This window comes from Saccostrea cucullata, unplaced genomic scaffold, assembly GCF_032062105.1.
Source record: "Saccostrea cucullata isolate Sc308-1 unplaced genomic scaffold, CSIRO_AGI_Scuc_v1 ctg6705, whole genome shotgun sequence".
NCBI classification, from domain to species: domain Eukaryota; kingdom Metazoa; phylum Mollusca; class Bivalvia; order Ostreida; family Ostreidae; genus Saccostrea; species Saccostrea cuccullata.
In genome coordinates, this window is record NW_026928334.1 from 6,115 (window position 1) to 21,926 (window position 15,812).

General features: G+C 32.9%; 1 protein-coding gene across 1 annotated transcript; it reads right to left on the minus strand.

The window, feature by feature from the left end:
* Positions 1-5,301: 5,301 nt before the first annotated feature.
* LOC134277245 (uncharacterized) lies at positions 5,302-15,812 on the minus strand. The gene is made up of 11 exons (XM_062759562.1): positions 15,743-15,812; positions 11,436-11,520; positions 9,838-10,066; positions 8,777-8,893; positions 8,233-8,272; positions 7,937-8,079; positions 6,706-6,760; positions 6,532-6,612; positions 6,398-6,464; positions 6,046-6,307; positions 5,302-5,934 (listed from the first exon to the last, which is right to left on the minus strand). The coding sequence occupies exons 2-11, from the start codon at positions 11,499-11,501 to the stop codon at positions 5,741-5,743; spliced, it is 1,254 nt and encodes a 417-aa protein (XP_062615546.1). The 5' UTR covers positions 11,502-11,520; positions 15,743-15,812; the 3' UTR covers positions 5,302-5,740.

Genomic DNA, 15,812 nt, shown 5'->3' on the forward strand with positions numbered 1-15,812 from the left:
AAGATAACAATTGCATGATTAGAATATAAAACAGAATATAAACAGTATGCTAATGATAATGTCACGTGACTGTCTTTCAAATTACGTGATTTGTGCTTAGGCCAAAAGGTGGCAGATGTGCATTGAAATCAAAAGGGCTAGTTTAAACAATAAAAACCACTGAAGCCTAATTTTAATTGTTTTATTGAAGTTATTCAAGTATTTTCTCAATAAGAAGCCCCGAAAATGAGGGTAAGATGGTGTAGGATTCCCAAAAAGTCTTTACCTTTCAAAAATTCTGTTACATCGACATTTGAAAATGCATTCTGCACACAAACATTTTGTTGTCGAATTCTTGCAAATTTCAGACGGAAAAGGTTTGCAAACTCTGACCCTTTAAGAATAATTAATTTTTGGACTGAAACGGTTTATGTTTTGATAGTTGTTTGTCAGATTCTTTTTATGCCCCCGTAAACGAAGTTTCGGGGGTATATAGTTTTTGTCGTGTCTGTCTGTCTCTCTGTTTGTCTGTTTGTCCGCAAAAACTTGAACCTTGCCCATAACTTTTGATTAAGTGGAGCTATGACTTTCATATTTCATACGTGTATTCCTTGTGACAAGACCTTTCTTTGGGTACCACCAAATTTGACCTTTTGACCTTGACCTTGGAGTTTGACCCACCTTTACATGAAAATTTTAAAATCTTATTTTGGCCATATCTTTTGAACAGTACTCACCAGGACATTTATACTTCACATATGTAATGTTTGTTAAAAGACCTTTCACTGGATAACAACAACCTTGACCCTTTGACCATGTAAATTTCCCTACTTGTGAAAAAACTTTAACCTTGGCCATAACTTTTGAATGGTAAGGGATAGGGATTTCATACTTCATATATGTAATCCTTGTGAGACTCTTTGACCTTGACCTTTGAGCTTGACCTACTTTAAAAAAGCAAACCTTGACCATAACTTTAAAAGAGTAAGGGCTAGTGCTTTCATACTTTACATATTTGATTCTTATGACAAGACTTTTCATTTGATAACAATAACTTTGACCCTTTGACCTTGACCTTGGAGTCTGACCTACTTTTAAGAAAAATTTTAAAATTTTACTTTGGCCATATCTTTTGAACAGTAGACCCCAGGACTTTTATACTTCACATATGTAATATTTGTTAAAAGACCTTTCACTGGATACCAACAACCTTGACCCTTTGACCTTGACCTTGTAGATTTCTATACTTGTGAAAAAACTTTAACCTAGGCCATAACTTTTGAACAGTAAGAGATAGGGCTTTTATACTTCATATATGTAATCCTTGTGAAAAGACACTTTCATTGAATATGAAGATCCTTGACCCTTTGACCTTTGAGATTGACCTACTTTAAAAAAGCAAACTTGACCATAACTTTTAAAGACTTAGGGCTAGTTCCTTTCATACTTTGCATATTTGATCCTTATGACAAGACCTTTCATTTGATAACAATGACTATGACCCCTTGACCTTGATCCTGGAGTTTGACCTTCTTTTTAAGAAATTGAACGTTAACCATAACTTCTGAACGGTTAGGGCTAGGGCTTTCATGCTCTACATAAGTATTTTATGCGGCAAGACCTTTCATTTGATACTAATTACATTGACCTTTTGACCTTGTAGATTTTTGTACTAATTAAAAACCTTTAACATTGGCTTACTTTCAAATTTCATAATTGTTTTCCAGTGAGAATACCCTACTTTTGGTACCAATTAATTAAATTTGCATTTAATAAAAGCTTAATCTTTGATATGTTGCCATACGGGGGCATCAGTGTTTTACAAACACATCTTGTTTTTCAAGCTTCCCCCTTAAAACATTGATATTTGCCTGAAAGTTTATTTTCAAAACCAATAATTGAATTAAATACCTTGTAAACCTAAACCTTCTTTATCTTTATTTGTCTATATTCTTTAAATCAAAATTCTAATCTGTTTTTATGCCCCCGTGACGAAGTTTTGGGGGTATATAGTTTTTGTCGTGTCCGTCAGTCTGTCTGTCAGTCTCTCTGTCTCTCTGTCTGTCTCTCTGTTTGTCAGCAAAAACTTTAACCTTGCCCATAACTTTTGATTTAATGGAGCTATAACTTTCATATTTCTTATGTATATTCCTTGTGACAAGACCTTTCTTTAGGTACCACCAAATTTGACCTTTTGACCTTGGAGTTTGACCAACTTTTACATGAAAATTTTAAAATGTTATTTTGGTCATATCTTTTGAACACTATATACTAGGACATTTATACTTCATATATGTAATGTTTTTTGAAAGACCTTTCATTGGATACCAACAATCTTGACCCTTTGACCTTGACCTTGTAGATTTCCGTTCTTGTGAAAAAACTTTAACCTTGGCCATAACTTTTAAACGGTAAGTAATAGGGCTTTCGTGCTTTATATATATACTTCTTGTGAGAAAACCCTTCATTGGATACCAAGAACTTTGACCCTCTTACCTTGACTTTTGAGATTGACATACTTTAAAAAAGCAAACCTTGCTAGTGCTTTCATACTTTACACATTTGATTCTTATGACCTTTCATTTGATAACAAGAACTTTGATCTTGACATTTGACCCACTTTTTAAAAAAAATAAATGTTTGCCATAACTTCTGAATGGTTAGGGCAAGGGCTTTTATGCTTAACATAAGTACTCTATGTGGCAGGACCTTTCATTCGATACTTATTACATTGACCTTTTGACCTTGACCTTGGTGACTTTTGTACTTATCAGAAAAAAAAACTTTAACATTTGGTTACTTTTAGATTTTACAATTGTTTTCCAGTGAGAATACACTAATTTTGGTACTATTTGATTAAATTTGCAATCGAGAAAAGCTTAATCTTTGCTATGTTGCCATACGGGGGCATCAGTGTTTCACAAACACATCTTCTTTCCTTTACGTTTACTAAACGGTTTGTGTAATAATCAAATGCAATGTTTCAAGCTCTGTGTATACACTTGGTGAGGATATATCAGTCTTATTATCAATTCCAAACAGTTATGTTACCTCATATTTCCATAATTATAAAGCAATCTTTGTCCAAAATCGTAAACGTGTAAAAAGGACATTTAGATATATCGACGACGTATTGTCAATTAAGAATAGTAACTATTATTTTCATTTGTATGTCGATACTATATATTCTGGTGAGCTTGAGATAAAAGATAATACAGAGACTAACAATCTGAATAATATTTCGATATTTCACTTGAAAAATACGTTAATGGTTATCTACCAATCAAGCTGTATGATAAACGAGATGACTTTTCAATCGTCAAATTCCCTTACTTATGTAGCAATATACCTGCATTACCCGCAAAAGGAGTTTGTAAATCTCAATTGATTCAAAACACAAAAGCATGTTTTACGTATGTACAATTTCTAATATGAGGTTTATCACTGACAAACATGTTGATGAAACAAGAATTTCGGCTGATTCGTTGAAAGTCATCATTCGTAAGTTATTTGGTCGATTTAATGACGTTGTCAGCAAATACAATTAAGCTTTGAGTCAATTGCTGTTTAACAGATTTATTGTTAGTATATTTTTACACACAGAGTAAACGACGGATTTTCCGTTATTTCAGGGTCATGACAGGTTGCACACGGCGGTTTTGACCGGTGGTCAAAGGAATGCTCACTTCTTCATAGCACCTAATCCCATTTCTGATGTTTTCGAGCTCAGTGTTTGCTCTGCTCCTATTTTTTTTTTTGCTTTATGAACTTTTTCTCCTTATTTCCAGTTATTTTACTGATTCAAGAATGCATAGTACTTTTCATTCAAGCATATATTTTTTGAAGAATTGCCTTATTGAGCATTTAAATCGAAGTGTAATTCAAGTAGCAATACCTTAAGTACAACATATGTTTCACAAAGATTCTTTTTTTATATTAAAAAAAACAACTCAGTTTTTCCGCCTTTACGGGCTTGAACCTGTCTGATATTTCTATACATATTGTATGCGACAAATCCATTTATCCATTATACATCTACATGTGTGTCCATATACATGTAAAAGCAAATTTAGCAACCTATAAAAGTGTCCCAAAATTATGTTGAGTGCTTTTTAGCTCACCTGAGCCAAAGCCTCGAGTGAGCTTTTCTGATCAAAATGTGTCCGTTGTCTGTCGTTGTCGTCCTTGTCGTTGTCGTCGGCGTTGTCGTTGTAAACTTTTCACATTCTCATCTTCTTCTCAAACACCACTGGGCCTATTTCAACCAAACTTGCTACAAAGTATCATGGAGTGAAAGGGATTCAAGTTTGTTCAAATCATGAATTTGAGAAAAAAGAATAGCATTATTAAAAAATCTTCTTCTCAAGAACCACTAGGTCAGGAAAGATGAAACTCTTGTGGAATCATCCTCAGGTAGTGAAGATACAAGTTTGTTCAAATCATGACCCCCGGGGGTAGGGTTGGGCAAAAATGGCCGATCAAAGTTTTACATAGGAATATATAGGAAAAATCTTTAAACATCTTCTTCTTAAGAACCACTGGGCCAGGAAAATGAAACTCATGTGGAATCATCCTCATGTAGTGTAGATTCAAAATTGTATAAATCATGACCCCCGGGGGTTGGATAGGGCCAAAATGGCTGATCAAAATTTTACATAGAAATATATAGGAAAAATCTTTAAAAATCTTCTCGAGAACCACTGGGCCACGAAAGATGAAACTCATGCGGAAGCATCCTCAGGTAGTGTAGATTCAAGTTTGCTCAAATCATGACCCCCGGGGGAAGGGTAGGGCCAAAATGGCCGATCAAAGTTTTACATAGGAATATAAAGGGAAAAATCTTTAAAAATCTTCTTCTCAACAAATCATGACCCCCTGGAGAGTTGAAGTTCAAGCCCCCCCCCCCCCCCCCTAGTAAACTTTCAGTTCTGATCTGATATGTGCTTTTCCTAGCCAATTGCTCAGGTGAGGGATGTGGCCCCGGGGCCTCTTGTAACTACTTTCATAGAATATAATTACACTAAAGTATTTGCACATGTAATCAAAGAAATATTAACATTTACAATGTAAAGGTATTCATAAAATATGTGAGAGATATTAATATTTTGTCAGGCAGGCCATTCCGATGAAAGTACAACTTTGTTTAGTGATATGGGTTTTTGTTACGACATATCAGTTTCATTAATTTTCTATGATCAGAAAAAAATTTGATAAATATGTAGTTTCTTCTATATTGTTTTTGATCATCCGAAACAGCACTATAACCCTACGATCATGAATCAATGGAGCCCAAAAGGTAATCTACCACTTCCAAATTGAACGTATCAGTGTTCAACCGTTGATATCTTATTAACTACACATAATGAAATTAATGTCTAAAGAAAGGAAATAAAACTTTTGCAAAGAGATTTAAGTGAACTGTAAACAAAAGAGACAAAACAAAAACAAAAATCATTATTAGCTTTATCGCTTTATATGAAATAAGTATCTGTTGGAAACATATAGAATACCTCAATCATTATATTAAATAATAATAATATATATTTCCAAATATCTTATATTTTTTTATGAAGCACAAGATTTGACCGAGGCAGAACGAAATGAGCTCCTTCACAATTTTATGTTTTTTTACTCATTGATTGATAACAAAACTATTTTTTTTCGAGATATCTTGTCCTACGAATCACAATTAACAATGAACTCAAAATAATTTGTGCAACATGTTCATTCAGAGCGGACAGTAAATGTGAAGTAATAGCGCTTATGTTTTGTATCGCATTTTAGTTATCAGATTCAGCGATATGAGGTGTTCAAGGAAAATTTGTTCATCCCTTGACATATCACATTTTTGAACGAGTTCTGACATTTCCCACTTATTATCACACGTTGGACAAAGTACAGCTGATTCTCCTTCAGTCAATTTATCTTTCGTGTATTCAAAGGCAGTCTCTGGAGCTAAATGAAAAATACCCCATTTAAATTTCAAGAGCGCAAGATTTTAACACACTGTAATCATCAAAATCATGTCAAGTTTAACTTTTAAGAAAACAAAATTGAACAAAATACCTGTGAAATGACCACAACTCATTTTACAGTTCCTGTTCAGTAGTGGTTTTTTGGATATGACGTCTAGTTCAGGGTCATGCACAATTCGGTCTTTTTTTCCAATCACTAATTGTATTTTACTTTGGTGCCTCCTCAGAGCTTCAAATTTAGTGTCGTCATTATAGATTATTCCATCCTCTTTAACCACTACTAAAATAATCTCCTTCGGGAATTGTAGCTCTTTGGACAATTTCTCTCTCAGCATAACTATATTTGTGACACCCTATTCATTTTAATTTTAAATTGATTAGTGAATACAGATGATTGGTTGTTAGCCAGAAGAGGGAAATGTTTTGAAAATTGACTATTTTACCTTCACTGAACATTCTCCTGTTTTTCCAGTCATAGTTTCAAATTTCATTAACTCTTCATCTTCATTACTGTAAACGAAAAATAACGGTAAAGACGATGTATGATATTGTCAGTTTGTAGTATTTTTCCTCTTACCTTTGGTTATCTGGCCTTTCTGTTGTGATTCCATCATCGTCGTTTATATGATCTTCAAGATTGGGTTCTGTTTCAGAAGGACTGGTAAAAAGAACATCATTTTGAAGAATTATTCAATTTAAATATCTAAATATAATCGATCAAGGCCCAATGTTTGAGAATAAAGGAACCTACCGATTTTTTTCATTTTTGTCACTTTCTTCATTTTTCTGATTGTTTTTCTCTGTATCTTAATTATAAAATCCAGTTTTATTGTTCCGAAAAGAAAGTACGTTAATTTCATATACATGTGTGTATCATCTCTAAGTAATAAAAAAAATCGATCAGAAAAATGAATAGCTAACCTTGCTTTTGTTTTCCAAGATTTTCCACATTGTGCACAAAGATTATTAAACTACAAACACCCCTGAAACGTGAACTTTTTGAAAACAGGGCACTAAACCTGTTATTGTTAATGTTTACGTTTCACAGGTGTGTTCAATTTAATTGTTACACTCTGTACGCATCACTGAGCACGGCTTGGAAAAATTTTGAGTTAGTTTTGCTTTCTCACATTTATACTCTGAATGTTCTGGATTATAATTTGAATAAACGCTCTTCCAAACATATAAAGAATAAATTCTGCATTATAAATTTTTAAAAATATACTCGTCCAAAATTTGTAGTTTCAATAATTTCCAGGAAAAAAGTGAAAGTTTTTATGCAACCAGATCAATAGACCCAAAGCGTATATTGTTTGTACTGTATGTCTGTTTGGCTGTTTGTCTGTTTATCTTTCTGTTGTCAACTTCAACCTTCGCCATAACGTTCAATCTTGAAAGCTATCGGGGCTTCATATTTGGTATGCATACCCCACTAATTATTTTTTTTTTTCAAATGGCACCAAGATCAATGACCTAATGACCTTAACTGTGATCTAACTGCTGTATTAACATATACAATAATGTTATTATGCCGAATTTTCGAGGAAATATTAGCTTTCATTATAGCTTTTGAATCTGTGTCCAAGCGCTTTAAGGACTGTTACATAGTAAAAGGCAAGATATACATGTACATGTACATGTACATCATTCCATTTAATTAGAAAAGAAACAGTTGGTTGCAATTTTTCTCAGCGTTAAAAAAAGTCTTGATTGACGGGTTTATTTTTCATTTTAAGCTGAAGTTAATTTATCAACGTATACAAAAACGCAAAAACAACGGATATGCGGAAGAAGAAACTACTGTTAAATACGGAATTTCCAGTGAGTTCAGGATATTCTACTAAATGGCTTTGGATGTCAGAGCTTTTTTATTTTTATAATGAACAGGAAATACTCCTTTCTGAAAAAGGCCTTGGGAAATAGTTCCTGACGCAAGTTGTTTAACAAAGCTATAACAATAACAAAAAAGGAATTACTAATACCTTCCACGTTTTGTTTTTTCGCTTCTTTTTTCCTTCCTCGAATAAATATGATAGTTATAAGTGCAATCAGTAAAACACAGCTCAGGACTATCAATATCCAGAAAATAGGCGAGGAAAAAAAGGCAGAAGAAGCATGTTCATTTCTACAAGGTTAAAGTCACTTTTTAATCTAACTTATTTAACATTTTGAAAATTTACAAATTTTCATTTTTGTTAACCTGAAAAGAAATACAAAAACATTTTAATATTACATTTATTACATATCTTAAAGATATTGTCAATTAAAAAAAACATACCCATTGGTGGTTCTCTCAACTTCAGCGTAACATTTTTGGTCTATAAAATAGAACAAAAAACAATTTTTTAAAATAAATTCACAGCGCATAGAATCTATATGTGATTTTGCGCTTTATAAATTAATAAAAAAATTAGTATAATTATAATAATAATAAATTAAAATCTCACACACCATTTGACTTGAGAAACATGTTTCTAGAAAACGATTTCATGTGATCTAAGGAAAAACTCGAAATGAAGTAGATTGGATACATTTTATAGCATATTTATCATGAATGCATATATAAATTCATGGATTCTTGGAATTTAAAATGGGGAGCGGGGGGGGGGGGGGGTTACTTAGGTCGACCAATATGAGAAAATGTCTATGTAGAAAAAGCAAAATCTTCATACGAGCTCAGGTATTAAAGTATCCGTGCAATAAAAGTAAACGCGATTTTACTAGTATTTTGTCGCTATGTAGAATTTGTCGGCTGAAGACTTATCTAAGGTACAGGCCTGTGAATTCTATATTTAAAAAAAGGTTTATTTTAATATGCTTACATTTATAAGCTTCTGTTGAATTGTATCTTGGTGGACACGGAGAAACAAACTTCGTACAGTCAAGTCCAGGGTCGTTTATTATTCTCTTCTCTTTTATACTAAACCGTGCACAATATCCTGAAATGGAAACGTCTCTAGGCTCATGTAAGACATAAACTAAATTCGATCAAAAATATCAATACAGTGTAATAGCCTCTTTCGGTTCATTAATAACGTATGAACCATAACTAATCCGGTTCTAATTTTATGTACCAATATTCTCAAATTCTAGTTATTGTTATCCCGTATCTATCAAAATGGCAAAATAACTTTGCTCTCTGCCAGTTAGATCTACAGATCGATTCATACATTCACACACAGAATTAGAATTTTCAAAATCCTAAATAGATCAAAATATTTGGTAATTCTTATCCACATTGATTTTTCTAATTTCATTGATTTTAAGACTATGTAATCTTTGTATATTTTTCTCTTTTTTTACATTTTGAAAAGAATGATCGTAAAACTTGATTTTCCAAAAATGGGGGAATACTTGTTCAAAAAATTATTATGCAAAATCATAATTATCATTATCAACCATGATAAAATATTTTTTTAAATTAATATTGACGAAAATTTTGAAGAAAAATGGTAGGTACACTGTAAACAGTAAATTATTTTGAAAATGTTCGAAATTCGAATTTTAGAATTTTTTTTTCTGAAGACCGCGATCAGATTCATCAATTTGTAGATATTTTCTTAGGAAAATCTTCAAAAATTCTCCTTGCAAATGAATAGTTTTGCTTTTTATGAATTTTTCTTTAAATATGATGTATTTTGGTACACATATAAAAAAAACGCGAGATTATACTTTCGATGCTAAATTTTGGTTGTCTTATGTAAAGGTATTTGCCTCGAAACAGGTTGTATGAAATTAAGTATTCAAAGGCACTTGTCTTAGTGGATTTTATTTAGTTTAAGAGATATATATACATATTTATGTAAAATAAATATTTGTTCGTCAAAAATTTCTTAAAGTCTAAACCTACCTTTATGGAACCTATAAAATGTCATACATGTACCTGTCATAAACCACTTAGGAGCGCAGACTTCAACAAGTCTTGTTGCATCTGCATTAAGAATGCAGTGATAGGAAAATGCATCTGCTGATGTGCAGTTTTGATGACGTGCCAGAATTTCACACCCCTTTTCTTTAGCCCTCTCATTCCATTCCATCTCAGACTGAGGACAAAGCGTTACGTGTCGTAAAGTCGAAATCGATACCGGACATGTTAGGGGCAAAGCAATTACCTGTTATAAAGTAACACATAGTGTTAAATAAACAAAAAATATTGTTCTCTTTAAAGCTTATTTTTTTTCACCCGTAAGAACCAAGGTATTATTTCTAGTATTATTGATAGTATTCGTAACATTACATGTAGTAGTATTAGAAGTAAAAGTTTACGTTTTTACATACGAGTAACAGTATTTTCTATAATAAAGAATAATCATTGAGAATCAACCCATAGATTTTTTAATTGAGTCTCAGTACTAGTAACCGTAGGTAACCGTAAGTTTTGTAGCGTCGTGAGTCCAAGTCTCAGCTGTGCTGGATGTAAGTCATTAAAAGAACATACGCACTTTGAAGTCAAAGTTGTGGGTCCTTCTGCTTAGACCTTAAAACCGAGGCCCAATGTCTCGACAGGCTTTGGGATTCCAATAATATTTCACTGAACAATGACACTAAATGCTTACTAAAGGTAAAAATTTGAAACTTTCCTTATAAGCGTCAACAGATTATTGTGACGTCTCTATCTGAGTGATAAAAGTATTGAAGTAAAACAAAATACAATCAATCTTCACCTGTAAGAATTGCTAGACATAAAAAATATATTGGCGTGAAAGTTTTTTGAATCCTGATTAACAGTACTACTTAAAAAAACATTCTGTTGTTTTTTTAGAAAAAATAAAAAAGATGACATAACTATTTTTATGAAGGTCGAAGGGAATAGGGCTAAAAGGGGAGAAGGGGTGATTTTTCGAATTATCGGTAACCGTTATATTAAAACCTAACACAATTCAATTCGTAAAAGAAATGTGTCCGCCATTTTTGGTCGGACTCTCGCTATACTAGTATATGAGACTCGTAAATAAAGGACCTGTCAGACTAAGTCATTGTTAAGTGTATTCACCAGTTTAGACGACGTATGCAATACATCACCTTGCAGAAAAATATATATTTATTTCTCCTCTTATGCGGGAAAGTGAGATACCGAAGTACAGGTCAATGCAGTAAAGAAATAAACACAAATATACACGTCATTGCAATAAAATGTAAGCAAAGGTAACTCAAGATTACCAGTTCAAACACGAGTCGCCATTCTACGCTAATACATGTACATGTACCTGTGACAATAAAGCAATCAGTTGTACATGTTATAACAAATGCGAACCCCGGACTGCTGACATCATCAAAAGTATTTCGAAAATGGTTATTACTTAATATTTAAGAGTTGTGTTCAGCTTTAAGCACAAGCAATTATACAAACAATTATACATGTAAATATATAAAAGTAAAAAGTAATAGTATAAGAAGTAACAATATAAAAAGTAAAACTTCATAATAAAGCTGTATTACTTGTTAAAAACACGATACAGGAAGTTCAAAAAATACTCTTACATTTTTATTCAGCAAAAGAAGACATGGAGTAATTGATGCTAATAGAGAAAACACATGTACCGTCATCTCTCTCTGCAAGTCAATTCTAAAAAGAAAAAAAAAACTTTAAATTTTAGAGATGCATAAGATTGATAAGTGCAATCTATCTTACAATCTTTCTTTATAAATTAAAATAAGGCCAAAAAAGAGGGAAAGCAAAAATATTCCAGTTTATCAATTTTTATACTCGTTCTTATTTGTTTATCTGTGATCACTCAGTTATTATGAAACATATGTAGATAACAAACAGTATTCAAGATCAGAAGTCTATAAAACAATACAAAACAATTATGAAACATATGTAGATAACAAACAGTATTCAAGATCAGAAGTCTATAAAACAATACAAAACAGGAGCAAAGCAAACACGAACATCCAAAATATCAAGCACATAAAAATCATTCAATGTTTAAGATCACGTGTAACCCAATTAACCGAATGTGCAATATATGTTAAAGCAGTTGCCTTTTTTTCTAGAGAAAAAAAATACTTAAACATTATGCAATTCGTATATGTTCTTAGCTAAATCCTGCCTAATTCTTCATTTCAGTTTGATATACGATTTTCAACATCATGAATCCAAACATTTTGAAATATAGTAGTTCTGGTAAAAGACAGTTAAACTTATTGGAATATCTTTCTCGGGCTTCACAATGAATACAGACTACAATTGTCTATTATAGATATCAGAAGTCACTTTTATAGTCAAAGCGATCCTAATACCAAGTAAATAAAAAGTTGTAAAGATTTTATGCATTTTTACTGAAAAATGAATAAAATTTCCCCTAAATACAAGAACCCCTGGTCCTTTGGCCGTAAAATTCATAATCCGGAAGAGGCATCATTGAAACACATTAGAATGCTTTTGTTTAAAACCAGGAGCAGAGGAAAATATTTTCAAATAATTGATGCATTTTCATAGATAATCAAGAGAGACCAATTCTTACAACAACAAAATCTGGCATCGGGGCCATGAAATTCGGAAATGTCGGAAGAGGCACCTTTACACTTCACACAAGATGAAACACACCCTTTAAGGCTGGTTTAATGGTTGCTTATAGGTCCTTAATGGTGGTTTAATGGTTGTCTTTAAGTCACCAGTGAGCACCTTTAAGTAACATTTACACCACCATTAAGTTACCATTAAGCCATCTCAAAGTCCTTAGTGGGTGCTTAAATGCGGCTTAATGGTAGCTTAATGGTGGCTTACAGGTCCTTAATGGTAGCCTTTAGACCACCATTAAGCTACAATTAAGGTAAACTTACAGGTGGCAATGTCCAAACTCCATTAAGCTACCATTAAGCAACCATTACACTGTCGATATGACTGTTTTTATGGGTGAAAATTATTATTTTAGTGATTTGTCATCACAAATTATAAATGTCGAGTTCACACATATCTTGATTTGGTAAAAATTAGGAAAAGAACGAAATTCAAAATAAAAATAACACCACACACGGGGCGCGAACTCATGATCTGTCGATTAGATGTCCAGTGTCTTAACCATTAGGGTAACGCCGCTACATGTGACTGTTTTTGTTTTAATAAATGTGTTATATTTCTCTTAATATGAAACAAGAAGGAATGGTAACCCGGATAAGAAAATAAGGATAAAGGCATATTTATAGCGACAGATCATTTAATTTCACATGAACTTTTCCAAGACAAGCTGCAGAAGAGAACGGTACTAAAGGATCGCTTTGCTCTGCGTCTGTCAATCTAATAAGATGTTTGTCTGTTTATATAGTTGCCTGGTACACTATATAACTCGTGAAATGTTAGGAAAATGGATTTTATATTTTGCCTGGCTTCATGGCTTTACAAGTAAATTTCCATGGTCACAGACTTACAGTACCGACCAGACCCAACCTGACACCAAAGCAGTCCCAGAAAGCAGTCCCCGGGACTGCTTTGGGACCGCTCTGGGACTGCTGTGGGACTGCTCTGGGACCGCTGTGGGACTGCTCTGGGACCGCTATGGGACTGCTCTGGGACTGCTATGAAAAGCAGTCCCAGCAGTCCCAGCTGCCCCTGGGACTGCTTTCTGGGACTGCTTTGTTCACTCATGTGTGACAAAGGTTCTGAGTGACAAGATAGCTCCGCCCCCTTGTGTATTCTGAATTTGCAAGGCTCCCTGTTGTTTTGTTTACTTGCAGCAGAGAGGAGTTTAAACTGTTTAATAAGCAAGGATTTCTTATAATCTTTAAATAACTTGAGATTACATTTATTATAGTTAATTTATAGTTTAAGGGACTGTATATTTAGACAAATGTAATATAGAATATTTTTAAAAATAATGTTGTTAAATAAGGAAGTCAGGAGCAGATTTTTATTTCTAAAATGTATAAAACTTCAGACTCATGAGAAAAATTATCTACATGTAGATTTAATTTATTATTAAATCTAAAATTAAATTCTCAAAAATTGCATTTGGCACTGTTTAAAAAAATCATTACATTTAGATATAAGATATTTTAATTGAAAAGGCAACACCTTTTACAAATACCACGCTAAAAGAGTATTCCATGCAACCCTCAAATAAAAATCTAACAATTTATTTTATGACATGAAATAAAATTATGCCACCATTCTTCCGTAACATAAGCAATGTGAACAATTATACGGGAATTTACAGATGAATTAGTTTTTAATTTATAAATAAGTTATTAAAAAAGTAAATTTAAAAAAATAAATAAATTAGCAGTTAAAAATACCGGGAATTGTGATTTATTTCTTTTTTGTTTTGCTTTCGTTTACCAGCTGGCCGATAATTTGTATAAATAAAATGGTATAAACACCCGCGGTTTCAATCGCCTTTGGGCAGAAAATCAATCATGCATGTTATTTGGGTAAACGTATCAGTGTTACACATCATTGAACATGCTGCTCAATTAACAATGACCCTAATTTCAATCTATGTAAAAATTGTAATGTGAAAAAAAAAAAAAATATAAGATTAATGAAATGCGTATATATTTCTTTCAAGATTAATTAATGTTGAACATAATCTTATGATTCTATACTGGTCACTAACACAATTTACAAATAAAACAATAATTTTTAAATTAAAATGTCAGTAAAGAATAATCAATACTGAAAAATATTACTTGGCAAAGTTAGCAATGAATTTTTCAAAAGCCCTAATAAAAAAAATGCCTTTAGAGTATCCCGATAGTATTGAAATCGGCCATGATCTATAATGATTAGACCTATTTAAAACTAATTCTGGTGAAATATAATTAATTCAATTTTAATTTTCTGTATAAAAAATAAATAAGGGAGCCAGTATCAATCACAAAAAACCCCAAGATAATTGTGATTAAATATTCAATTTCAGTGTAATTCATTTATGTAGGTGTGTAAGCTTTCTTCCTTCACTAAATATTATTTCAAACTGTTTCAAATCTATGCGGTACTGCCCATACATGTAAATGACCTTCGCATTGTAAGGATTCCTGATATACTGCTAAACAAAAATTCAGCTGCCTTTTATAGTTCCATTGTTTATTGGAGATCTCATTTCTGAGTTAGCCCCGCCCATTAAATTAATAAACCCCGCCCACTGGGACTGCTTTCTGGGACCGCTGGGACTGCTGGGACCGCTCTGGGACTGCTATGGGACTGCTTTGGGACTGCTCTGGGACCGCTGTGGGACTGCTCTGGGACCGCTGCGGGACTGCTTTAGCAGTCCCAGAAAGCAGTCCCCGGGACTGCTCTGGGACTGCTTTGGGTCAGGTTGGGTCTGGTCGGTACTGTTATGTCATGACATCGACCCTTGATATGCTTTGTAGAAGACTCAATGCACATTACATTCATGCCAATTTTCACAGTTTTAATACTTGATGTCCAAATGTTCATATGATAACGAACTACGAACGACAACGGACGAAAACAGATAGAAATAGGTAAACTAATGATGAGATCACTAACTATAAAGGTGGTCTAAAGGATAATAACCCAAGTTCGAAAATCCTACTACGAAGGGGGTGTTGAGGGGGATCCAACTTATTTCAGTACCATTCACCTTTTATTTCCCTTAATTGTACCCTGCAAAAAAGTGGAGAGGATGACCAGATATTCAATGATCATTTTCCTAAGTTCACAAAATGAAATAAAAGCAGGAGAAAGGGCCCCCTTGTCCAATAAATGTTACGTTCCTCTATGCTTAACATATACCTTTGAAAAAAGTAGATAAATAATTAAATATGATCAGCATTTTTAAAACTAAAGAAATAAAAAAAAAAGACAGAAAAAAAATTCGCATTACCTTTGCAAATTTTAACTTCCGTACGCAGCAGATCAGATCAGTTTGTGTTTTTGAAGTAAGCTTGCTTTGC